Here is a 25194-nt window from a genome sequence, read left to right as displayed (position 1 = left end):
GCTCAGACGGACCTGTCACTCGTGCCCCAGCCTGCCTCCGGATCAGTGTGACCTGGGTGACATCCCCACATACGGCACCAAGGGGTGACACAAAATCTTTAAAAAATAAACAAAGGGAAGAACAAGTCTAAGATCTACCGAAGGCAAAGATTTTTTTGTTTGTTTGTTTCATGTGTTTCCCTCAGCCAGCAGGTGCCTCTGTAGAGCCAACGCTTTGCCTGTGTCAGTAGGAGTCTGTGGCACAGCACTGGAATACCTGCTTTCCAATGAGAATATGGCCTTTTCTTTCTTCGGTGTCTTTTTCCCCTTCCCTTTCCTCCAGCCTGTGGTGAGCCCCAGGAATCTGCCAGCCTGGACTTACCTTCCATCTGCCACCCAAGGTCCTTGGAGTATGGTGGCAGGAGAGCGATTTCTATATGTTGACACACGCATGTTGTTCCTATATATCCCATATGAAGAAATTTTGTGTGTGACACAAGGGAAGGAGCTGAGTTGGGGAATGCGTGTGGTAATGGTGAGACCAAGATGCTTTTTTGCCCTTTGAATACCTCCCCAGAAAGCTGGGGGGGAGGTTGTTGTCTTGCAAAATCTTCACCCCCTTCAGTACAACACCTTTCCATATGGCAGACTGGGCCACCACTCAGGCAGTGCAGGCAGCCCCCCTGGGCCAAGGGGGTTTGGGGGTTTGGCACTGGATAAAGAGAAAAAAAAAACAACTGAGGATGACACCCTCTCCCCCCTTCACCCCTTTAGCACATAGGTGCTAAGAAATCACTGTGTCTGAAAAGCAAAAGCCTTGGGGGGGGGGGGGGGGGGGAGGTGGGCAGTGGATGACGACCATGATCTCAATTTGTCTCCTGATGTCCCCCTCCCCCCAAATGGCTCTGATGGACTTTGGAGCAATTCCCACGGGCAAGGTGAATTTTGACCTGAACGTGTATCCATCGGCGGGGCAGAACGGGTGGAGGAAGCGCGGCCCGTGGGGCGGCCGGGGGGGAAGGCAGGGCGGGGAGGTTGGGTGTGTAACGTGGGAGCCGCGGGGTGTAGAGGTGTGTGTGGGGGGTGTGGATGGGGGGGCTGCGATCCCGCGTGGGGCAGGCGAGGAGGGCGGCGGAGGGGGGCGCGCACCCCTTTACCTCCGTGGCCTTTTCGCCCAGCGCGGAAAGGGATGGGAGGGGAGGAGGGAGGGGAATCGTCGGGGAGGGTGGGACTTCGCCGGAGCCTCTCTCCCCGCCGCCGCGCCGAGCAGTTGCAGAGCGCCGGCGAGCGGGCAGTGGGGCGGGCGCTGCGCGGGGAGCGGGCGCTGCGCGGAGCCGCCGCGGAGAGTGCGCGGAGCGGGGCTGCCGCCGCGCCGGGGGCGAGGAGCGCACGCCGCGCCGGCGGGGGACAGCGCGCCGCGGGAGCAGCCCTCCCCGGGCACCGGGACCTGCTGTTGGCTTGCCGCCTTGCTTTATCCTCTCGTTTAATTTATTTTTTCCCCACCTATACTTTGATCCGCTGGGATTTTTATTTTTTTTTTTCCTCCCTTTCCTGCAGAGCCTCCCTCCGCCCCAGTTCCCTCCCTCTCTAGCCAGTTTGGATTTTTTTTTTTTATATATTACTATTCTGATTTTTTTTTTTAAAGCGGTGGACAGAGAGAGGGAGAGAGAGACAGAGGCAGAGAGGGCAGGAGGAAAGCGCTCTGTTCGTCCCCTCCGCCACCACCACCCCGACTTGCGGAGAGGGGTCGGACCGAGCGGCGGCGGCGGGATCAGCCCCTTCCCCCCCTCCCACCCCGGGGAGCCACCGGAGGCACCCGCTGCGAAGAAGGGGCGCAGAAAAAGAGATGCATTGAAACTTTCCGCGCAAACTTTGGCGTGAGTGCGCGAAACCGAGAGAGCGCGGCGCGGGTGCCTTTGCCTGCCCCGGCGCGGGGAGAGCGGCCGCGGACGGGCGCCGCTGTGGAGCTCGGACTGCCCGGCGGCAGGGGCCGGGCGGCGGCGGCGGGGCGGCCGCGGAGCCTGCGCTCGGCCCGGCGGAGCGCCCACCGAAAGCAGCAGCGGGGGCCGGCGGAGAGCCGGGCTTATGGAGGGGTGAAACCGGAGACCCCGAAGAGGAACCCCCCTTCCCCCGGAGCCCCTCGCAGCGCCCGGCCGGCGGCATCCCAGGAGGAGGAGGCGGCGGCGGCGGGCACGGAGGAGGCGCGGGCGAGAGCGCGGCGGGGCGGCGGGGCGGCGGCGGCGGCGAGGCGGAGCGCGGCGGGCCCCGCTCCGCGGCGTGCGCCGGCAACCATGAACTTTCTGCTCACTTGGATCCACTGGGGGCTGGCGGCGCTGCTCTATCTACAGAGCGCGGAGGTAAGCGGCGGGGACGGGGCGCCGGCGGGACAGGGGCTTTTGTGCCCCGCGTACGGGGGTGGGGGGGGACACGGACGGCGGAAAATGCTTCCCCCCCCTTCCCCCCCCCTCGTCGTGTACCCCCTCCCCCCCTTGCCTCCCACCTGCTCGGTGCGGTGCCACCGCGCTGCTGGCACGTGTGTGTGTGTGCGTGTAAGGATGCAGCCCGGGGACGGGGGGGGGTGGTGGTGGTGGGGTGTCAAGAAGAAGCGCTGCCCGGCGCTTCGCAGAGCCCCCGGGGAGCCCGGCTGCGCCGTGCAGGGTGCCCGCGCATGTGTGCGCGCATTGCACGCCCCCGGCGTGGGGGCTGCCGCGGCGGCGGGGCCGTGGGGTCCCGCCGGGGCCGGGGCCGGGGCCGTGGCCGTGGCCGGGCCCGGGGAGCTGCGCGGCGCGGGGAAGGGAAGGGAAGGGAGGCAGCGCTCTGGCTTCTTGCATCAGCCTCGCCTCCCGTCCTCGGGTCTCCTGACATTGCAAAAGGGTGTTTCGGCGGTATTTGCCTTGGGTCCCAGCTCGGGTTCGTGCCGCCGAGTGGAGTTCAAAATACCTCGCTGGAAAAACAAATAGAGATCAAAGAGGACAAAATGGATCCTGAATTTCTTCCAGATTGATTTTTTTTTTTCCAAAATACCTATCTCCTGCACTGAGATTACAAAACCGCGCATTTTTCTCTTCTCTTCCTCCTCAGTCACTTTTACTTTTGCCTCATTGTCATTCCCGAAGAAACCAACTCCTCCTCCTTTTCTTTCTTTCTTTTTTTTTTTTTTTAAGAAAAAGACAGCTTTCTGTGCAAACCTGTCCTATAAATCTGTTTTCTAAAGAGTCAAGAGGGCTGTGTTGCCAAGAGATATTAAGGGGTTTAGACAGAGTGCCCACGTGAAAGTGGCTGTTCGCTAGGCAGGCATGGATTACGTTTTAAAGGCTATAGCAGGTTAGTTCTCTCCTGCCATTTCTCCTCGGCACTTGGAGAGAACGTGGGCCGGATCATCTCCTGCAATCGTGAAAATAAATGTCGCTTGCAAACTAATGTTATTCACATTGTTTGTTCAGCAGCGATGCTGGAAGGTAACTCCCCAATTAGGAGCCATTTCAGCTGTAACTGAAGTCATGCAGGCACTGCACGCTTTGTTTCTAGCCTGTTATATCTCTACTTTCTCCAGTGACAGCCGCACATTAGGCTGTGCTCGATGGGAACCGAGGCGCAGCTCTCACTTGAGTGTGGCATAGAGCAGCTCCGTGCTGCCTGCCTGCCAGGTTTGGCTCGTGGGACAATTCTTTCCGCTCTCCAAGAGTTTTTCCACCGTCGCCTAAAACGGGGGTTTCTTTGCCTCCCAGCTTCTCAGTAAACTCAGTACGGTAGCGTCTGTTGCCTGGCTATAGGTTAGACAACTCTGTATCGGTGTCTAGTGATAATACCCTTTAACCCTCCCCTTGCTCCTTCTGCCCTCCCCTTCCTCTTCCCCAGAGGAGGAAGCAGCGGATCAGGTAGAGTCCAGGTCTGTCTGTCCTCAGGAGTCACGTAAAAGCCTTGTGCTGCCTTTTCTCCTAGGCAGGAGGATGGTGCTGATGAGAAAAGAAAGAGGATAACGGTGGGGAAAAAAAGTAGGGAAGAATTACGGGGTGTTGGTGGGGTTGGGGGGAAGTGTTGCAGGGATAGATACGTGAGAGATTGCGAGATGTTCAGATAGCTGGGTGATGTGGGCCATATAAGTGCTCAGGCAGATCGATGGTGAGGTCTGCCCTTCGGTTCTGTCCTTATTTGTCCGTTGATTACCCGGGCACCACGGTGATGGGAACGTTAGAAATACCAGCAGATCTCACGTAGGCAGCTTGATGATGACTCCGGGCATGGCAGAAGGCATGACTCTTCACGCTGGGACAAGGGTTTTGTGCTTTGATGATAATATTTATCTGTACTCTTAATCTGGCTGTCGTGCTGAATAAAACCTATCTAGCTAGCCAGGCGCGTTGGAGAGCATTAAATAAAAGCCCTGGCAGAGGCTGAGTTGGGAAAGCAGGGTCCAGCTTGTGTCGGGCAGTGTTCCTGAAGGCAAAGGAGGAGGGATGCAGGAATCACGGTGCTCCTCTGGTGAAGGTGGCAGGGGGATGCCTCCTTACCAAGGGAGTTGTTAGGTCGCTCCTGCAGCAAGGCTGGGACGGTGGGAAATCGTGTCACGGTCAGGACTGGGTGGTGCTGATGCCACAGGTGTCTGCCTCCACTGGTGGCGATAGCCTTTCCATGCAGGAGAGGGAGGAAAAGGTGGTTTTGCAGTGCCACCCTCCCAGGTGTTTGCCTGTGCTGAGCTGCGGTGCACAGTCCTCACGCCCCACGGGGTCAGAGAGGTTGTGGTGTTGTCCCCTTCCAGTCCCCCCTTTTCTAAAGAACAGGGGACGGTCGGTCGTTCCCCATCTTCCTTTGTCTGCGGGTCTTGGCGGCAGCCTGCTGGCAGGTCACCCCTGGTGAGGGTCTGGGAACTCTTCCCTTCCTGCCCTGAACGGCGGAGGGACCTGGATACACCAGCTGTATTGCCATAGGGAACAGGCAGCGATCAGGGAGGGAGAGCGAGCCTGTGACTAGACTGCTAATGATCACACACCCACCAGGCTCCCTGCCTTTGGTGTGCCTCTGCGCCAGGCCACGATGGGGAGCCACCAGAACCTGCTTCCCCAGCCCATAGGCAGCTGGGGCACAGTGGGTCACCTTCCCCAGAGCCGCTCCAGGCCCGTGCTCCAAGGACAGACTGGGAGGAGGAGCGCTTCTTTGGGAGCAGGAGAGAGGGAAGCCCGTGCTGACATCTCAAAGGGGCTTGCTGATTCCTGAGCAACCCCAAATCCGCTCTCCTGTCCATCCTGCTTCGTGTCAGAGGTGCCTTGGCTGTGCTGGCAGCTTGCGGGATTACTGACCTCTGTCTGCATGTACAATGGAGAAGGAGTGCAGTGAGTCCGGTCCCCACCCCCCCACCCCCCACCCCCCTTAAGTAGAAACCGCTGAGAAGAATTTCTAGCGCCTAAGACGAAAAGTGCCTTAACTCCTGTCCCAGAGTCCCTCTCAAAGTGGATGGATTGTTTGTTCCAGTCCTAAACAGTTACAAAGCTCTTTTAATGAGGCTGCACAGATTAGGGGGAGGGGAAGGGAGAGAAAGAGTGCTGGTGGTGGTGGTGAGGGGGGTGATGGTTAGAGAGGAATTACTTGATTAACCTTTTCTCTCCCTTCAGAGAATAACTTGCTGTGGACAGGGACTGGGGGAGAAGGGGGACAGGGAAGGTAAAGTCACACAGATGGTGTGAAGTGGGTTTATTTGTTAGGGAGGATTTTACTCCACTGTGGGACGTGCATTTGCTGTGGCCTGCAAAGGGCACAGAAAGGAGCTTCCCCTTGGTCAGCCCCATTCCCGGGGTCATTTATCCCACTCTGGAGCCCAGGGGTTGCTTCCACACCTCAGTGAAATGTTGAAAATCTATAGGAAGGAAATTGTGTTACAGAGCTGTTGGGTAATGCCAAAAGCCAGCAGAGGAGAGCGTGACCTTCAGGCTCCCACCGAAGGGCACACTGGGCCTGCTTGTCCCTTGGAACGCTTTTGGTTTCCCATTGCCCTGTCCGATATGTAGCAGACTGGTTTGAAGTGAGGCACAAGCCCCCGCCTCGCCTGCTGTTCTAGTGGAAGGGCTTAGAGGGCACTAGCCACAGGTGAAAGGCACTGCCCGAAAGGGCAGGAAAGTTTCTTGGTAATAGTGAGCACAGAGTGTGTTGCTGATAGTTCTGGGAAACCTTTCAGGTTTCTGCTGAGCGCTCCCCTGGGAGCGCTCAGAAGCTCTTTGCAGGCTTCGTACCGATCTCGTTTCCCGTCCTCAGGGTGGGATCACAATCCAGGTCTAGGTGAGTGCTGGGAGAGTGTTCTGGTTCCTTCTCCAGTACATCAGGGGCAGGACAAGGTGCTGGGCAGGTGCAAGTGAGCAGTGAAAGTGCGTGGCTTGCTTCGGCTTCCCATCACCTCTGCACCATGTGTGCTCACATGTGAGGAAGCGGTGGGCTTGGTAGACGCCTGGACAGCCTCACATAGAGCAGGGGTAGAATGACCCTCAAGGTGTCTCTGAGCTAATTTTGCTCAGTCCATCACAGTCATTCTGTGTGTGAACCAAAAATCCGTCTGTCTTGGGGGCATTGTGACTTGGATAAACTGACTTGGCTCGTGATCCTCTTCCTGTGCTACGACACAGGCTGAGGTTTTTTCTGCCCTTGATGAGGTTTTCTTTTGACCCATAGATTGTCAGGCGCTGAGTAGCTTTGGAAGGCCACTGCAACCTCCGCTGGCTCCATTTTGTTTGTGCTGTTGCAGTGACCTTCACACTTCAGGAATGAAACTGTTTCTAGGAACCTGGTTTTTAAACTGTTGTCACAGCACTGACGTTGGGCACGCAGCCCTCTCCTCCCCTGAGAAGAAATAGATCCACGCATAGGGTGGCTCGGGTCTGGGCTGGTGAGTTATGCCCAGGTACAGAAAGACTTTGGTTGAAATGAGAAGCAAGGAGTTGGGTCAGGGGGACCTTAGACAAAGGGAACTGTGCACTGGAGCAAAGGAGCGTCTGGGAGAGGGGATTTTCAGTATTCGCCATCTCTCTCTTCCCCTCCTTTTAAAAGCTGACATTTTGGGCTGCTCCAACAGTGGTGCTGCCCTGTGCATGCGGCTGCCTAGAAGACCATAGGTGGCAGATTCCCGTTGTGAGCTTGAGGTGGACTTTGCCTGCTCGATTCAGTCCTGTCTCTGGCTATGAGATCGGAGGGCCTTTTTCTAAGCCTAAATGCCGCGTATTGCTGATAAAGCAGTATTTTGTGTGTGTTGCCACTTTCTTTTTGGCCTCTGCTGAAAGACAGCAGGTTCTGGGGCGGATGGCGTCACACAGGTGGCAACATACCTTGGAGAAGTGAAGAAAGCTGGGCATTTTTCAGTTTTGGTTCAGAACAGAACAGCAGGGGGAAACCTGACTTGGCTGGAAAGTTACGTCAGAGCTAAAACCCTCACGCAGAGCAGGAAGAGTGGAGTTTTTGTTTCACCTGGAATTAAAAAGACTTCCTTAGTAAAGCGGTGTAACACCGCTCCATCCCAGTCTGGGGGTCGGTTACCTGTCGCCACCCCTGCCTGTGTCAGTGGTGTGGAAATGCCCCTGGTCTCAGTGGGACAGCCGGAGTGAATACAGAGTGAATACCCCCTTTTGGGGTTTTGTCCCGGGGAAGCCACGGGGAGCACGGGGACGGGAGCTGCACTGCCACCGAGCCATGCAGGGGCTGGGGACCAGGCCCGTGGTGCCCTCCCTGCCAGAGGAGAGGAGGGAAACCCGGGGGGGTTTGGCGGCGTTCATCGGCAAAGCAGTGCTGTCACAGTTAATCGCCCTGACGCCCAGCCAGATACCGACACCTCGGTGGCCACCAACCACTCCATGACAGACATCTGTGACATTGAGAGGGGAGCGATGCCCTTTCGCGCCGCCGCCCTTCTCCCTCCTTTGCCCTCCCCGCTCCCCTACCGGGCCGAATTCACCTTTTTGGGGGAAACGGAGGCACCCAGCCCCGCCGCTCCTGTCAGCGGCACAAGGTCACCCCTGTTATTTTTCTCCCCCAGGCCCAGGTTTGCTCTCTGGTTTTTGACCGCAGCCGCTGAAAGCGCCTCTCGAGGGATGCGCGTTTCTCCCTTTGGGGCCTCTCTCCCTCCCGGGCCCGCCGCGCTGGAGGCCCGGCCGCCTCCCTCCCGCCTGCCCCTTCCCTCCGCCCGGGGCCGTCCCGCCCGCGCCGCGCCGCCGCGTCCCTCTCGCCTCCCCGGGGGGGGACATGGGGACGGGGAGGGGGGGAACAAAAGGCCCCACTGTGCCCGCCGGGCCGCCTGGGGGGGAACGGCTCCGCCTCGGGGGGCGCCCCCTCCCGCCGGGGCCTCCCTCCGCCTCCTGCCCGGCGGGGCCCGGCAACCCTCCCGCGCCCCAGGACGGCGTAACGGCTCCCGCGTTGTGACTGATTTTCTGTTATCTTTGCAGTTGTCGAAGGCTGCTCCTGCCCTGGGGGATGGGGAGCGGAAACCCAATGAAGGTAAGCGCTGGGCGGCTTCCCGGCGGGTGGGGGCGGCCGGGGGCTCGGGGGAAGGAGGCCCGAGCCCCGGGAGCCGCCGGCGGCCAACACCGCCACCTCCCGGGGAGCGGCGGCGGCGGGAGCGGGGGGCTGCCGGCGGGAGGCGCCGCCACCATTAACCCCTTCGCGGCGGCGGCAGTGGCTGTGCCCCCCGCGCTCCCCCTGCGGGCCCGGGGCGGCCGTGGGGCCGGGGCGGCTGCGGGACCGCGGGGCCGGGGCGGGCAGCAGGGCCGGCCCAGCCCGCCTCTGGTTTCCCACCGCTCTGAGGAAAACTGTGTGCGTGCGCTCGTGCACATACACACCCTCATTTATATATATATTTTTTTGTATATATATAAATGCACACGCGCGCGCACACACACACAAAGAGCTGAGTAGCGGTGAGCAGTTGCGCTGGGGATTCGCCACAGTGCCGTAGGAAGGGATTTGTCATCTTTGCCGCCTGCCTCTTCCCCGGCGGCGCTGGTGGTGCCCGGCTGGGTGACCAGGGCTGATCCCCGAACAAAGGCCGAAGCAGAGCCCCGGCTCTCCCCGGATGGCCCAGTGGCAGGTCTCTGGGGGCAGAGAAGGGAAAAAAGGGGCAGCCCAGGATGATTTTATGGAGTTGTGCCTCCTGTCAGTCCCGGATACCCCTCCCCTGCCCCCCCCATCCCCAGTCAGGTCGCTGTTAAGCAGTGTGCAGAGCCAAGTTTTGTTCCAGTTTGAGCTAGCGGGCTTAGCAGATTCAGGAGACAGCAGTGTGATCTGATAGGTTCTACTTAATTTGTTGCTGGTGGTCCAGTACGGGTGAGACCATTGCCTGGTGAGGAAATGAGGTGGTGCCTCAGCAGCCGTTGCGATTTTCTGTTGCTCCAGCTGACCAAAGGCCAGGCTGTGGCAACGTCTTCTGCCTCGTTGGTTTGTGCAAGCAAATGTAGACCAGAAGAGCAGTCAGCCCCCAGGTTAGTCAGAGACACCTCCTGTGCAAGTGCCCTGTCTGGTGGAGCCCTGTGTGTTGCAGGAGGTTGGCTTTCTGTCTGCAGTCCTCAGTTCAGAAGTGGGGTGAAAGGGCTGTGGACTTTAGAGCCTTCCAGCTGCGGTGATCATCAGCTGCTATAAGACCATCCTGACTGTGTTTTCCCCATACCTTCATAGCAGAGCAGACCACTTGCTGCATGGCAGGGTCTGGCTAAGTTCTTGCAGGGTCCCCACGGGTTGTGACCTCCAGCGTTATTCCAGTTGGAGGTCAGCAGAGGGCTCTAGCAGTGTGGGCCTAGATTGGCTTTTTTTTTTTTTTTTTGTGTCTCACTCCATATCAATTTCTGTAACTTTATTGGTGTGACAGGCTGCATGTGTGTTGCCAGAGGTTGGTGGCTGTCTGTGTTTGGGATATGTGTCCATTTTGCATGGACAAAATTTCTGATTTTCTGACGGGCTGCCGCCTGTTGCGCTTGACCCTTGCTCCTGCTGCAGTCAACAGAAGAAGGTTCAGTGATTCCAGAGGGATCAAGATGGAGCCCGCTGTGAGGCTTATTTTGGTAACCAGTTCTCTGCTATTGGTAGAGAAGAGGTAGTGTCCTCATCTCTGCCATTTGTTGTTGCCAAGTACCTTCCTAGGGAAAGGAAGAGTTGAACAGAACTAATTCCCTGTCACAAGAAGGCTGATGGGATCGCGGGAGAAGTTGGTCTGGCAGTGCGAGCAGTGAGACTTCAGTGCTATTGCCTTGGTGCTATTTCTGGTTCTGCAGTGCAGATATATCTGTGAGCTAGAAATCAGGACTCTTGGCATTACCTTCTTGGCTCTACTTCTGTCCTACCCTATGACCTTGGAGGTCCTCTCTCAGTGCCTCAGTTTCTCCTCTGTGAAGAGGAGATGATGATGTGCCTCTGTTCCGCAAGGACAGCCCTGTAGTTCCTTCCACTGAAGCTCTTGGGGGCTTTGGGGTTGGGGTAAAAAGTGATTTTGTGTCTCTGGCCATTTTGTGCTTGCTCTGAGATGTCGAGCTGTGACAGGTTTTTATTTGGGATGGACTTACTCTGGTTGGAGACTGTAATTTTAGCTTCAGCCCCTACCCTTTTGTGCTCAAGAGAGCCTTCCACATGTTTTGTGGCACGGGAAGTTGTAGGGGAGTCAGACAAACACTCTTTGTTTGTTCCACGAGAAAAGATTTTCTGGTATAAATAAAGGAAACCACCAGCACTTGTGGCTGCACTTTTATTTTTAAAAGAACAGTGTGTCTGTATTGCTACTAAGCCATTGACGGGGAGGGAGGCAAAATGATCATAGACTTGCTCCTTTTCTAGTCTAGCGTGTTCCCACTTGACTGCTCCAAATTTGGACTTAATCCTGACTGCTGTGGCTATGTCTGCCCTGAAGAGTTAATGTGGGCTCTGACTGGGTTTTAACCTTACTTCCCCCTCCATTCACAACGAAGAACCTCTGACTCAAATCTGGAGGTGTTTTGCAGGGTAGGGGTGTGGGTTAAATGCAGGATTAACTTTTAACGTGGGCTGAAGCCCAAATTGCAGGAAGGGAGCAGGCTGAGTGGTGTTAGTCCTTCAGTGACCTTCCTATGTTTCCCCATGAGAGACAGATCTTCTTCCGTCCCCGACACAACCAATGGAAAAGAAGCACAGACTGAATCAGCCCAGCAAAGTGTGGAATATGACTCCCGGTACATAGGAGTAAGTGTAGGTATGGTAGCAGGGGCAGGGCTTTGCTGTGAGGATGACTACCTCAGTCATGCGCTGTGGTTTGGGTGCTAACTGTGCAAGTGAACTATGGAGTGCTGCACAGTCTCTGTGTGAATGCTCTCTGTCCAGCAAAATCAAGGCAATGAGCTTTTGATGGCAGGATGTTCTGACTGGCAGCTGGAGAAAGATTCCCCATTTCCTTTTCGGAGGCTGATTCAGACTTTGGAAAATCATGATATGTTAAAGTAAAGGCAAAAACTCCCGAATTCTTTATGGGAAGGATTTGGTCCTGTCAGATCTCCCAGATCTCAAGTATGGTATCAGGGTGCAACCGTGAACATAAAGACTATGCAAAAGAAGTTGAATGTGCTGTTCTGTAGCCAGTCTGTAGTCCAGATTCTCTGGTGTAATCAAGCTGCTTGCGCAGTGCAAACATTTAGAAAGCGTGGCACATGTGAATCAGTTTCACTTCAATTTTCTACTCTGTTTTGGTTTCTGCCTCTTTATGCCCCAAACTACTGCGGTGAGCAGCATTTGATCTGCACAGGTAACTGCCACTTTCCCTCCCTCTTTTCTTCCCTCCCTCTTTTCTTCCCTCCCTCTTTTCTTCCCTCCCTCTTTTCTTCCCTCCCTCCCTTCCTCCCATCAACATAGGTCTGTAAGCATTTTTATCCAGAACAGTGCTTTTACTGCCAGAGTTCCGAGGTCCTTTCTGCTGGCACAGCGTGAATAATCAACAGTGCAGTTCAGTGCCTGTCATTATTGTGCCTGCAGAATTTCCCACATATTAAATTGTCCAACTTGTTGGAACATAGGCGGTGACTAAGGTCACTCCGAAGGGGAACGGGAAGAAGGAGGTAGCAACAGACAAGACAGGAGAACAGACAGGAGGCATACTGCAGTTAGGGGAGGAGGGAAGAGGAAGGGAAGGGACAAGGAACAGAAACATGCTGTCTTCTAGACGAGGAATCCCAACAAGGAGTCCATGCCTGCCAGGCTACATTTCCCTTTCACAAGCCACTTTCTCTTTTAATAGCTGCTCACGCTCTCTGACACTTCAAACTCCCTGGATGGAAGCTCCTCCCCTCTTGTATCCGCTCTCAGCACTGTGGCACTGTCAGCTCTGCATGACCTAGAATTAACTTTCAACAATTAACTGCGGGCTGTGAGCTCCAAGCCCTGCAGCTTTTGCATTTTTGTGGCAAAGTAACCTTTATGCCAGTTTGTCACAAGTTCAGGGCACTTTGGAAACGCTTACTGGAGACCATTTTTTCCATGATGCAAGCAGTTTGCGCTTATCACTCAGAGTTATCAACCTTGGTGCTGTAGGACTCTGCATACGGTAAAGGTGGATCATTATAGTGCATAACAGCATGGGGCAGGTACTATCTCTTTGTGCGTACTCTTATCCTCTGCTCTATTTGAGGCATCCTCCTTTGCCTGCGTGCTGGTAGAGCTAGGAGGCCTGGAGGGCTCCAGGTACTCAGTGTTTGCAGAACTGTACTAGCAGCTGGGTTTTGTGCGTGTGTACTTATCTATCCTATCTCTCATCTCTTTAAATCTCTCCAACCCTTGACCAAGCAGCAAAATGAAGCTTTGGCAAGAGACTGGGAAACATTGAGAAACGCTTGTGAAATCAGTGCAGATCGCAAGCAGTTAGTGTTTGCTCCATTCGGAGGGAAGGCAGGGGATAATGGCAGATCCACCCTGTTCCCCCTCCCACACTGCCTCATTGTGGTTCAGTAGCCAAGTAAATGGTCTAGTTAATCCTGGGGTGCTGTGGGCTTGCTTTTAATCTTTCAGTTGGTGTCTTGATTCCTTGGGCTGGGAAGGTGGTTGGTGTGGAGACATGGAGGCTGTGAGTTATAGCAGGTGCTGTCGTGGTTCTGAGGTGGCCTGTTGAGGTGGATGTTCTGCATGGGCAAAAGAGGTAGCTGACGGGAAGAGTGAAGATACATGGACATGTGGTTCAGAACCCTCTGCTTGTTCTCAGAAGTGTCTCTGTGCTGAGGTCTGTAAAAAGGATGCTTCTGGCTTATCCCCTTGCCTTCTAAAGCCCACTGGGGCATGCACAGGCTGTTTTGAAAGGGGGTATGAGACAAACTGGTGAAGGGCCTTAATCCAGAGCACAGATCATCTGCAGCAGCCTCAGGTGCTTTTTGGCTGAGCTAATATGCTTAGTGGCAGCATATCCAAGAGTACGGGGGCTAACGGGGAAGGAGTTTGGGAAGGATGCACCTGTTTGGGGAGGACGCACACATCATGGTGCCAGGGAGGCAAATACTGAGGCTCTCTTGTCTATCTTCCCTCTGCCTGAAGCAGTGGTAGGAAGAGATTGTTTCTTTCTCTTGTCCACTTGATTTTGCGTGTGTGTGTGTAGGACAGAGACAAAGGATTTAGGTTTGCAAGACTGTTAGTGAGGAGCATAGGGTAGATGTGTTGCAACTGTCTGTCTCGTTTTAAGGGGTGAAGCACTAGATGTTCTTGAGCTAAGTTTGCATTAACTTATTCCCTCCATTCCTCCTTTTAGTTATCAAATTCCTGGAAGTCTACGAGCGCAGCTTCTGCAGGACAATTGAGACCCTGGTGGACATTTTCCAGGAGTACCCTGATGAGGTGGAGTACATATTCAAGCCATCCTGTGTGCCTCTGATGAGATGTGCGGGTTGCTGCGGCGATGAGGGCCTAGAATGTGTCCCTGTGGATGTGTACAACGTCACGATGGAGGTGAGGGCCCAGCATGCAAGCTGGCACGCTTGAGTGGAGGAAGCAAGTCAGCCATCACAGTCACCGCAAGTCCCAGCTCCCAGCTAATTCAGAGGAAGGGCAGCCTACCCCAGGGAACTGGAGATTGTCGTATCAGGAGGGCTCACACCTCTCCTGACCCTTGTGCCGTGCAGGGTTAAAAGATGAGTTGACCATTTCTATTCAAGGCTAAGAGGAGAATCCATTTTTTGGCTCTGACCTCACTAGTGCACGAATACAGTAGCTAGGAGCATTTCTGCAAAGGTGCACTTGATGCTTAGAGAATGCAAAGGAGCATTTCTGATGCCTTTATCTCTGAGGCCCCAAAGGAGATTCTCCTTGGGCCCTTGCTGCACCTTAACTCTGCATTTGGTCCACACAGCTGTTGCTGTGAAAGCAGCTGAGTAGTGCAAAAGGGGAAAGCCTGTCGATAGTCCCTCCTGGAGGGCACGTGAGGTCAGCCTTTACCAACAGAGCAGGGGATTTGGGTCATTAGCTACATTGGCACAGCAGGGGTGGAAAGGGTCTCTAAGAAACACACTGCTTCAGTGTCAAGTGAAAAAGCCTTTCTGCCTTTGGGCATCCTCCTTCTTTGTTTGGAGGCTGCTGAATTCATTCCTTGGAAGAGACAGAGATGGCTGTGATAGCAAAGGCTGGGCACATGGGGAAGATGCAAACTCTGCTTTAGATAGCTTTGTCACTGCACTTGTCTGCCAGCATGGATCCCAGCTTGTGTCCACAATGGTGCTGGTGCCCATTACCCTTAACCCATAGCTCCCTCACCTGCTTTTGTCCCTCGGACTCTTGAATGGCCACTGTAAATATTGCCATCATTTTTTGATGTGGATGAGAGACATGCAGGACTAAGTGATTAACCAGCAAGCTCTTTTTACTTGTCATTTGAGCTGTGTTTGAACTCTGGCAGAGAAACTGTCTTTGCCCTTCCATGGTTCCCCATACTGCTTTTCCACTTGCAGGCTCCAGCCTGGGCCAGAGCATGCTAACATGGTGTAGCTACGGATGGTTTCCTTCCTACCATTCCTTGCTGAATTACAGTTTTTGGCTGGTATGCCCACGTGCCTGTAAAGGGTCAGAGGTACTTCTGCAGATCTCTGGTGCAAATGCTAGAGCTAGTGGTCCAGCCACGTTCTGGGTTGAGACTGTGACAATACGTGCATAGCTTCTAATATAACTTTCCTGGAGGAACCTGGGTTTGGGGCATGGGCAATGTCTGGCTCTGCAGCACTGTTTTAAGCACAGATCACCAGGTTTACTTTGTGTGTCGAGTCACTGAGAAAGTGAGATGTCAGCTGGGAAGGAATGGTGGCTTAGGAAAAAGGACTCGGATATGGAATTTTGCTTTGGGCCTTTGCCCTAGACAGAAGCGTGCTTCTATGTGAGAGCAGGCTGGATGCTCCGTTACTGTCTCTCTAGCATTGACCAAGGACGGCTCAGTGAGAACCTTGCTATGTTATGCCTTCTCCCATGCCTGTCTCCAAGGCAGTCCCCCAGTGCTGGCACCTTGCATGCATGAGCAAACAGAGCTTTGGCACGAGCCTGGTGTTGCCACTTGCTTGTGATCAAAGGCCTTCCCTGACTGGGAGAATGGGGCCTCAAAGCCAGCTCAAACTCTGCCATGCTCTTCCCAGGAGCACCTGGGGTGTAAATGCTTTGCCACGCAGCGGGCTGGTTTGGAGCTGTGAGTATAAATAGTGAATGGGCAGTGACCCTCTCTGTTTCTTTCATTCCAGATCATGAGAATTAAACCCCATCAGAGTCAGCACATAGCGCACATGAGCTTCTTACAGCACAGTAAATGTGACTGCAGGTGAGAATGGAGCAGCATTGGTTCCTCATGCAATAAACTTATTCTGAGCCTTTCCTTTTTTCTGCCGTTGGGTTGGGACTGTTGTCCAGAGGCTTCTGTAGTCTCCTCAGTTGGTTTGCAGTGGGATGGCTGAGCCTGGGAAAAGAAGTCCTGTGCTGGCGAGGCTCCTCCATCTCTAGGTATCACAGGTGGACAATGCTAGCCTGCAACCTGGGGTCTTTTGGGTTTTGGTGCTGTCTGCCAGCAAGATATGCAACAGGAGAGCAAATACTTTGAGAAGGACCACTTAACCTATGCCATGGGCATCCTGCAATGCCAGCTGTACAGGTCCTTCCCCAAACTTGGTGGGAACTGGGGATAATACTGGAAGCGTATGTGGTAAGCTTCTTTCTAATGAGGCCTTTGTTCTCTCTTCCCCCACAGACCAAAGAAAGATGTCAAAAACAAACAAGAAAAGTAAGTGACAAGCCTTTCCTCCTTTCTCTTTTGGTGGTTGGTTGGTGTTTCCTCTCCCCACTGCCCCTTGCCCTTTTCTTTGGTTGGAGATACTCACTTTGAGAAGGTGTTTTTGGAAATGGCATATGATAGTGCATGGGGCGACACTCTGAATCCGTTCCAGGTGGGCACAGAAACCCAGATCTGATGGTCCTTCCTTCATACCCCAGACCTGGAGCTTGCATGACCCACGGCCATGGCAGTCATTCCTAATGCTTTATCCCGAGTCAGGGAAGTCCCGTCGTGTGTGTCCTACCAGAATGGATTCAAGGTGCAGCCCCCATTCTCCCTTCCCTCTTCCTGGGGTGTTTCTGGTTACTGCAAATTGCTGCCTTTCTTTATTATTAATTTTTTTCTTGCTGCTTGAGTGAGTACTTGCTGGCTTCTTTCACAACAGCCTGGGTAGGAACTCTGCTGGCTACAGGGAGAGGTGGCAATAGGGGCCTGGTGGAGGCAGGACTGATGCCATGCAGGATGTGATGCTGGTTTTGGTTGGGTGGGGGCCTGGGAGGGTGTAAAGGGAGGTGGATGTCCTACCCGGGTCTTGGTGGAGGCTTTCATGAGAGGTTTTTTCAATTTGATGGATTTGTTCTGGTGACCTGAAGAAGGTTAAGGCACAACCTTCCCTTTCCTTCCTCCCCAAAGTTAAAAGGTTGTGGAAAGTAGAGAAATAAGCTGTCGTCCTGCGGTAGTTGCAGGGACGATCACAAAACGTGGAACAACATCGAAAAAAAAGAGTGACCTCTCTGGGCGAGAGGGTCAGCTGGACTGCGCATGGCTGGGATAGCGACTCTGCCATTTAGAGGTGCGGAGTTGGAGAGGAAGGGGGTGAATATTGGGAGATGAGGCTGAAACAGAGAGAGAGAGAGAGAGCAAGCGGGAGAGTGAGAGAACTTCTTTCACCTATCTCCTGGTGGTTGTATATTTCTAGCTGCCTTCCAGCCTCTCCTCCTTCCCCTGGAAATCTCCTGGCTGCATCGGGCTGCGTGCAGCCAACACTCCTCTCTGTGCAGGGCTGTGTCGGGGATGGTTGGTCTGCGTGGCTCTGTGGTTTGAAGGCGTGCGAGAGTTGGGTCTGTGTGAACTCTGGTGAGGATGGGGTGTGGGTGAAGCAGCCAGCCCGGACTGTGTTGCATTCCCTTTTCTCTTCTAACAGCACCTTGCCTGCTCTTTGCTGGTTCTGCACTCCCCGGGGAAGGAAGGGAAGGGATGGGAGAGATTGGTGTGCTTTGATTTGTGCTGGATTGAAAGTCCTGTTATATTGGTGCCCCTCTCCTCCCTTCAGGTCGATTTTCCTCCCCTCACCGCCTCCCTGTGACTCCTGACATGTAGGGCAGAGGCTGGGAGCGAGCTGATGCTCTGACACTAGTTCCAGTGAGACGACTTGAACAGGGCCTAAGAAACACCTATGGTGCTTTCCCTTCTGTCCCCCCATGTCCCCTCGACAGCTCCCTCCTGAGGTGGGCTGCACCAGGGAAGGAGGGAGCCTTTGCTGAACTGCCTCAGTGCTGGGGCTCACTTGCCTGACAAGCCCTGGTGCTTTGCCTAGGGGCTTCTGCTTGCATGTATCTCCCTTGGTCCTGTGCTAACGTGGCTCAAGGAGCAGTGCAGGCTCCAGCCTCCCTCCCTCCCTGTGCTCTCACTGGCCTGTTAAGGATCCACAGATAGTGTCCAGGTCTGCACATCCTAGCCCCCTGCCTGTCCCAGCTCCTGCCCAAGAGTCAGGAGCAACTGGTGAACTTCTCAGAAAAGAGTCAGCACCTCGGCTCCGTCCACTCGTCTATCTGGCAGATCCGTGTGGAAGGCGAGGGGAGGGAGGGAAAGGAGGGAAGATCCGAAAGCTGTTTGCTGGTTATCTCCTGAGTGTCATAACTAGGTCAGGCCTCCCTCTTTCCCCTTCGGTACTCAGGAAGGAGGCTGCCAGAGGGAGTGTTAGCAGACATCCATTGAGGTCTCCTACGAACCACAGGCAGGAGGTGGGTTGGGTGAGCAGAGCCTTTGGGCGAGATAGCTCTCTCCCACACAGCACTGCTGTGTAGACCAGGTCTCTCCCCTTGTCCATGGGGTGCTGAGGCCAGGCCCCCTTTGCTCCCATCCCAAGGCAGGATTATCACGGGCCCTGCAGCAGAGCTCTTGGAGCTCAGCTGCCCCCTCCTAGGCCCGGTGCCGGGCAGTGCTTCAGGTCACAGTGGTTTCCTTTTCCCTGGGGAGAGCCCCTCCGCTCAGGTTGCCTCTTGTCAGTCAGCGTGCGCCTGCGCTTGTCGCCTGGAACGGTTGTCTGCACTCACTGCAGTTGTGTGATGCTTTCACGAAGCTTTCTGTTCCTTCCCCCTCACCCCCTGTCCCTTTCCCACTGCCCCTCTGAGGCTCCAGCAGATCTGCCTCTGCTGGCAGCAGCCCTGCTGGAGGTGGTCTCTGCCGAATCCCCTGGCGTTGGCTTGGCTGTGGGCAGGCTGGTTGCAGTGCTGGCAGAAGCGCAGGAGGGCCGGAGGATGTGTGTGCGAGGTGGAGATCTGTGCTTCGGCCCTGGGACTTGCCCTCCAGTCCTGCCTCATGTGCTTCCCCCCTCCCAGCAAGGCACATGGCTGTATTTTTTTTCTCTTCTTCCTTGCGTTTTCTTCCGTTTTCTCTCTATCTCTCCCTTTCTTTCCTTCTCTCTCTCTCTCTCTCTCTCTCTGTTTTTTTTTTGTTTTTCTTCCAGAAAATCAAAGCGAGGAAAGGGGAAGGGTCAAAAGAGAAAGCGCAAGAAAGGCCGGTACAAACCACCCAGCTTGTACGTTTGTGTCCTCTGCTTGTAGACTCTCTTCCCTCCCTCTCCCCAAATCAATCCGCCTGCTTGCTGCTCACTCAAATCTCACCCTCCCCTCCCAGTCACTGGTGGGCTGCAGATCCTGCAAGGGCAGCACTGGTGGTGGCACTGCTCTGGCACTAAGGGTATCTCAGGGAAGGTGGCTTTAGCTTGCTTGGCTCTCTAATCATCAGTGGTGGCCATTTTCCAAAGGCATAAGGGTGCGGGTGGGTGGGTGAGTGCCCTGCACCTCTTTTCCACCACGCCTTCTGGTTGCAACTCTGTCATCTGCTTTCCCCTACTCGTCTTGTGCCCTCACTGCTATGACGACTGGCGACAGGCAGGCTGGCATCTGCCGTGCATGTGTGTGTGTGCGCGTGCGTGCGCGCGTGTGCGTGCGTGTCTGGTGGAGTCACAGGCGGAGAGGAGAGGTGGGACGGTGGGAAGCCGGAGACTGGGGGGGCTGGGGAACTGGGCCGGGGAGGGGGGTGCTCTCTCTTTTTTCCTCTCTTTCTCTACTGGATTTGGTGGCTTCTCTCTTCCTGTCTCTCTCTCTGTCTCTTTCGCTCTGCCTCTCTCACGGTGGTTCACAGAATTCTGCATTGTAAATTCATGGCCCCTCCATAGGATGCTCCTAGGTGGCAAGGTTGGGATGGGGCTTACAGAAAGGAGGGCAGTGCTGGCTGCAGGGGTAAGCATGATGCTGGAGCCCAGCTGTTTTCCAGGGGAGGTGAGACCCTGTGTATTTAACTCGTTTAGCCGCTGGCCTCTTTCTACTCAAATAGCCCACTTCAGAGAACTCCTTTCATTGATATGTCAATAGCTGGTTGGGACCTCTCACCTTCCCATCCTTGCTTTCCCCTTCTTCCTCCCTCTGGCCTGTGCCGATGGATCCAATGCAGCATTCGTGAATACTCTGCAGAGAGCCTGTTTTCTTTCTCTTTACGCTAATGCAAGGGGGTGCTGTTCTGGGGCTGCCGGGGTGCTGCTGGAAAATCCATCAGCCCACGACGCTCCAATGGGCAGCATGGGGGCTGCGGGAGGGGGCAAGGGGATTGCTTTGATGTTTAGGGTGTTGCATGTGTATTTTCTTTCTGCTGAAGCGCTGTAGCTTAGACATCTTTCCTTTTGCCTTTTTGCAGTCACTGTGAGCCTTGCTCAGAGAGGAGAAAGCACTTGTTTGTACAAGATCCCCAGACCTGTAAATGTTCCTGCAAATTCACAGACTCACGTTGCAAGTCGAGGCAGCTTGAGTTAAACGAGCGCACTTGCAGGTTTGTGTCCTGAAGGATGAAAGAGAAACACACAAAGAGAAAGAGAGAGAAAGAGAAAGAGGGGGGAGCTTGCTTCCTGCTGACTTCTGGCACCAGTGCTATATGGTTACTTCTTGTCTCTGTCCTATGTGGGCCAGAGGGCAGAGGGGCTAACTGAGAGGAGGACAGAGTTTCCCTGTGTCAAAGGGCGGCTGTGCGTTTCAGATGTGCTGTCAGGACTTGGACGGGCACGGCTCCCAGAGACAGGGCATTTGTATCTATGCTATCCTTTCCCGTAAAACAAGATAATGGAGTTCCATGTTGCTGAGGTAGCCAGGGAGAGGGTCTGTAACCCTCTGTACATTATCTATATGCAACTCTCAGCATACTGTTGGACAAAGACAAATCCTTAGCTGACTAGGATTTGACCACCCCTGTCTTCCAAGCCCTTTTTATGCGGCTTGTGGACACTCTGCTGTGTGCAGAGTGAGGAAAGCCAGGCCGGGAGCCTCCCTCAAGGCTGTCCCCTCATTCTCCTTTGCCTCTTTGTTCTTAAAAGCCAGGGAAAGCACGCTGTCCTCTTGCAGTGTGTTCACAGTTTCCTGTCCATGTTTTAGCCAGAGCTGTGGTTTGAGGGGCTGCACTCAGGGCTTTGACATGGGATACAGCAGAATTAAGTATGTCTTTAGGTGAAGGCAGGCAGAGGTCTGTATTTCAGGTGTGAGGTGGGAGGCGCAAAGACACTCTGTGGTTAGTGTTTGTTCAGAGATCCATGCTGTTCATGTATCATCTGAGTGCTCTCTGTCACGCACCATCTGTGGCATAGATGGGCAGAAAATGATTCCTGGTTCTCACCTGAGCGCTTTGGTAAACTCAGTGGGGTCTCTTGACTTGCACCAGCTGCGTGTGCATCTGTGGTGTGGGATCCATCCTGCCTGTCCAGAGAGACATAGAAATGGGGTTGCTAAGGAGCCCTTGATTGTGACTCTGAACTTAGGCCCTTTTCACAGAGATGTAGGAGGTTCCACCTGTCAAGAGAGTATTGCAGTGGAAGTGACTGGATGGGAGAGATCAGGGTCCTCTGTGGCTGCATCCTGAAAGAGGAGACATCCATTTGCCTGCCTGGAATTGGCTAGGGGACTAAGGCTGCTACAAGTAGCAAGCGCTTCCTTTAGGTGTGAAAATGCGTTGTGCCCAAACCAGAGAGGTGTTGGCACTGCCAGTGTGGTGGAAACTGCTCTGTATACAGAGGAATTTTCTGGGGGGCCGTAATTTCAGTGGGAAAGTAATTGATGGAGGAGCCAGAATACAGCAGCTTCTGGAGTTACACTTCTCCCAGCGAGCATAACCCCTGGAGTGTGAGACCAGACCTAACTTTGACCTTTGCCCTCTGCTCCCAAATCCCAGAGTAACTGGAAATCACCCTACAGAGTTTGAAGGGTAAGAAATAGTCACAAATACAAATTAAAGACAAACAATACCCTAAAGAAGTCATGACGGCAGAAGGGGTTCACTAGTTTCTCTTGCTAGTCCCTCTGCGTGGTGGGATAATTGGCACTAAGGGAGATTTCCAGAGCTGTGTGTTGGCCAGAAAGATAGGAAGGAGTCATAGGAGTGGGTAGCTTGTCTGTTTCCAGATGAAAAGCCAGTTAAGTTGAAGTTCCTCATGCTCTTTCTTGTAGAATTAGAATTGGGCCCTACAGGGGAGGGTAAATTCTCATTTCTCCTGCTGCTTCTTCCGGCTGCTGCGGCTGTTCTCTGGTGCTAACCCCTGCTCACAGCAGCTAGTGGAACGAGAGGCACTTTCTTTCCACCTTCTTGCCTGCATGAGGCCTTTTAGCCTGCACTGCTTCCAACCCAAACAACGGGCTAGATGGAGAGCTGAGGGAGCGTGTCTTTCTGCATGCATTGCTTAGCCTTGTTTTTCTGTCTGTTTGTGTGTATCTGTGCGCGCATGGTGTGAGAGGGTGCAAACAAGACACTCGGCTCATCTGTGAGGAAGCCTCTGATTCTGCTCCTAAATTTACCCCTGTACCAGTTTTTCCCCCCTGCCCTGTCTAGGTGAGCCTGGGGGAATAGTATTCATCGACCCATTCACGGGTCGAGGTTCTCAGCTGTTTTGCCCCACCTGCACAGCACTTCACCCCACCAGTGACGTCATGCCATGTCTTAACACCATGTGCTCTTAAACACATTCGCCACCTCCCTTCCTTCCCTTCCCTGTCCTGCTTGCACCCCCATCACAAACATTAACCCCTCTCTTTTTTTCCTTCCCTCTCCTCTCTGACAGATGTGAAAAACCGAGACGGTGAGCAGCGGAAAAGAAGGGGGAACAGCCCTGTTTCTGGAGCCTGATTTCTCGCCTGGACAGAAAAAAACAAAACAAAACACTAATCCAAATGAACCCTAAAAATGAAGGATCGGTAGAGCACAGCACTTTCAGTACGGACGATGGACTCCGGAAGGAACATTCCCCAAGGCACCCGCCGCACAGAATTCACCTTTGGGTTTTGAACTGTTTTATTTTATTTTTCTTTTCATGCTGCTAAATAACAGAGCCAGGAAGACTATAGGGGTGTATTGGATGGGTTTTCTCATGCATACATATATATGTGTGTATACATGCATATACATATATATATATGTATATATATTTTAACCACATCTATATATACATATATGTATATCTTAACCACACACACACATATATATATTATATATATATACTGATTATTTTTTTTAACATTGCTAATGTTATTGGTGTCTTCACTGGATAATACTCGACTGCTGTGGACACAAGCGGGCTGCTTGGGGCATAAGAAACAAGCTAAGACTGGACTTGAGTAGAAGCGCTGGGTGTAAACTTCTTAACTCTAACTGACTTGTGCGGCCTCCGCTGTTTCTCTGTAGAGTGTGCTGTACCACAAACCGCCTTCTCCTTGCCTGGGACAGGGAGTAGAGGTGATGGAGAGGATGGGCAGGGAGTTCCAAAGAGCGGCATCCTAGGGTGCGATGGGTCAAAGGCCAAGGAAATGGCCATCTGCGTGATCAAGGATTCCTCCTCCCCTCTCTTCCCCCAACCTTCGCCCTTACTCGGCTCATAACCTGCCTGCCTTGCTGGGACATGGGATGTCAGTGTACATTTTGCGTTGACTTTATTCGCTATAGAAACTTTGCCAGAGAGACATGCTGGCTTCTCTTAAGGATGGTGGGCAGCTGATGCGCACTAACTTTCTGTTCAAGGAAGTATCACAGGAGTCTAGATTTCCCGCCCTTGGTGGCTGCAAAAGGACACAAGGCCTACAGTGTGCTGAAGCAAGAATGGGGACCGGTGCATAGCCACACAGTTGTTCAGCACTGTCTGCTTTCTTCATGCACAGAGCTGCCACTCAAGAGCATCCAAGATGCTTACGGAACATTTCTGGAAAGGGATATTAATCAAAAGTATATACACAATAGGGGGGGGTGTGTGTGTATGTGAGTGTGTGCATTTGTGTCTGTGTGTATGTATGTTTGTGTTTTTCTCTCTTTTTTATATATATATATTTATTTTTATACATATATATATATAAAAAAATAATATATATTGTATGCCAAGATTGAAGGGGGGAAAAAGAAAGCAACTTTTGCTGCCTTCAGTTTGCATGCCCAGTGTGAATGACCCTTAAGAATGTCAAGATTTTTTTTTAATGACGTACTGTAAATATCAGGCCCCTTTTCCACGTCTTGGGCTGGGGAGTCAAATGTGAAGGCAGCCAGCATCCCTAAGCCGTGTTTTGAGAATCTTGGCTATGTGTGTATCTGCAATATACGCTGTGGTGTATGTGAAACCCACCTTACACACGCGCGCACACACACACCCCCCTGAAAGCGTGTTTGTACATCTATGTGGATATATATAATCTAGTTCTGTGATTAAAATTATTAATAATAATAATAATAATCAAAAAGGTACTCGGTCTGTGTCAGAATGCTGCCAAACATCATCTGCAATTGAATTTTCAACGCCTGATAATGTACAACACGGAAAGCTTCCAAAAAGACAAGACAGTCTAAAAACAGACTCACAACAAGCGACTACTAACCACTAGGAACTCCCCATCCGACTGATGGCTTTCAGAAGGAGAAAAAACACACGGGTGGGTGCTTGCATCTGCAATGTATAATACTCATGCTGCATCGTGCGCAAGACAGAGGCTTCCGATGGGGGGGGAGGGAAGAGAAAGTGTTTTATATACTTATTTAATATCCCTTTTTAAATTAGAAATTAAACAGATAATTTAATTAAAGAGTAGGGATTTTTCAGTATTCTTTGTTAATATTTAATTTCAACTATTTATAAGCCGTACCTCCTTTTTTTTTTTTTTTTTTTTTTATTTGTACTGGTTGTGTATAAATTTAACCTTCCTGTTGTCCCGTCCCATCTCTCCCCAATTGTTGGCAGAGTCAGTAGCATGTTATGGGCAGTTATTTAATTAATTTCTCTAACACCTACCCCTACACATTCCTATTGAGACAAGGGTTAGATATACATCTACATACTATATATATATTTGGCTATGTGTTTGTATATATATATATATGTTTATGTATATGTGTGATTCGGATTAAATAGACGCTACGATTTTTTTATATATGTAAAAAGAAGAAACAGGAAAAATAGAAAATTCTACATCTTGAATCTCTCTCCTTTTTAATTTTAATATTTGTTATCATTTTATTTATTGGTGCTACTGTTTATCTGTAATAATTGCGGGGAAAAAAGATATTAACACTACATATTGTGTCTAGTGAATTTTTTCAAGATATTCCTTAGTACATATTTATTTTTAAACAAAGAAATTACAGATATATCTTAAAAAAACGACGACGAGGAGGAGAAACAAACTTTTTTTTTGTATTAAAGAATTTAATTCTGACCTTGA

The 25194-nt window shown here is 52.7% G+C and overlaps 1 protein-coding gene across 6 annotated transcripts; it reads left to right on the top strand.

Annotated features, from left to right (window-relative positions):
- Positions 1 to 1269: 1269 nt before the first annotated feature.
- On the top strand, positions 1270 to 25194 carry VEGFA (vascular endothelial growth factor A). Of its 6 annotated transcripts, XM_082480871.1 has the most exons (9): positions 2209 to 2336; positions 8397 to 8448; positions 13691 to 13887; positions 15657 to 15733; positions 16157 to 16189; positions 16353 to 16499; positions 18930 to 19001; positions 20159 to 20290; positions 22560 to 25194. In XM_082480871.1, exons 1-9 carry the CDS (start codon positions 2271 to 2273, stop codon positions 22579 to 22581), a joined length of 798 nt encoding a protein of 265 aa, XP_082336997.1. In that variant the 5' UTR covers positions 2209 to 2270; the 3' UTR covers positions 22582 to 25194. The 6 variants fall into 6 exon arrangements, with proteins under 6 accessions (XP_082336992.1, XP_082336993.1, XP_082336997.1 ...); XM_082480868.1 differs by lacking the exon at positions 16353 to 16499; XM_082480866.1 differs by lacking the exons at positions 18930 to 19001; positions 20159 to 20290; positions 22560 to 25194 and adding an exon at positions 1270 to 1322 and having other exon boundaries at positions 2256 to 2336; positions 16353 to 18858.

This window comes from Vanellus vanellus (assembly GCF_965231255.1).
Source record: "Vanellus vanellus genome assembly, chromosome: 3".
In the NCBI taxonomy this organism is placed as follows: domain Eukaryota; kingdom Metazoa; phylum Chordata; class Aves; order Charadriiformes; family Charadriidae; genus Vanellus; species Vanellus vanellus.
This window is presented reverse-complemented; position numbering and strand designations above follow the sequence as displayed.

Coding starts and splice junctions, on each gene's coding strand:
- VEGFA (XM_082480871.1), top strand. CDS start 2,271: ATGAACTTTCTGCTCACTTGGATCCACTGGGGGCTGGCGGCGCTGCTC. Junction 2,337..8,396: donor TCTATCTACAGAGCGCGGAG/GTAAGCGGCGGG, acceptor TTATCTTTGCAG/TTGTCGAAGGCTGCTCCTGC. Junction 20,291..22,559: donor TTAAACGAGCGCACTTGCAG/GTTTGTGTCCTG, acceptor CCTCTCTGACAG/ATGTGAAAAACCGAGACGGT.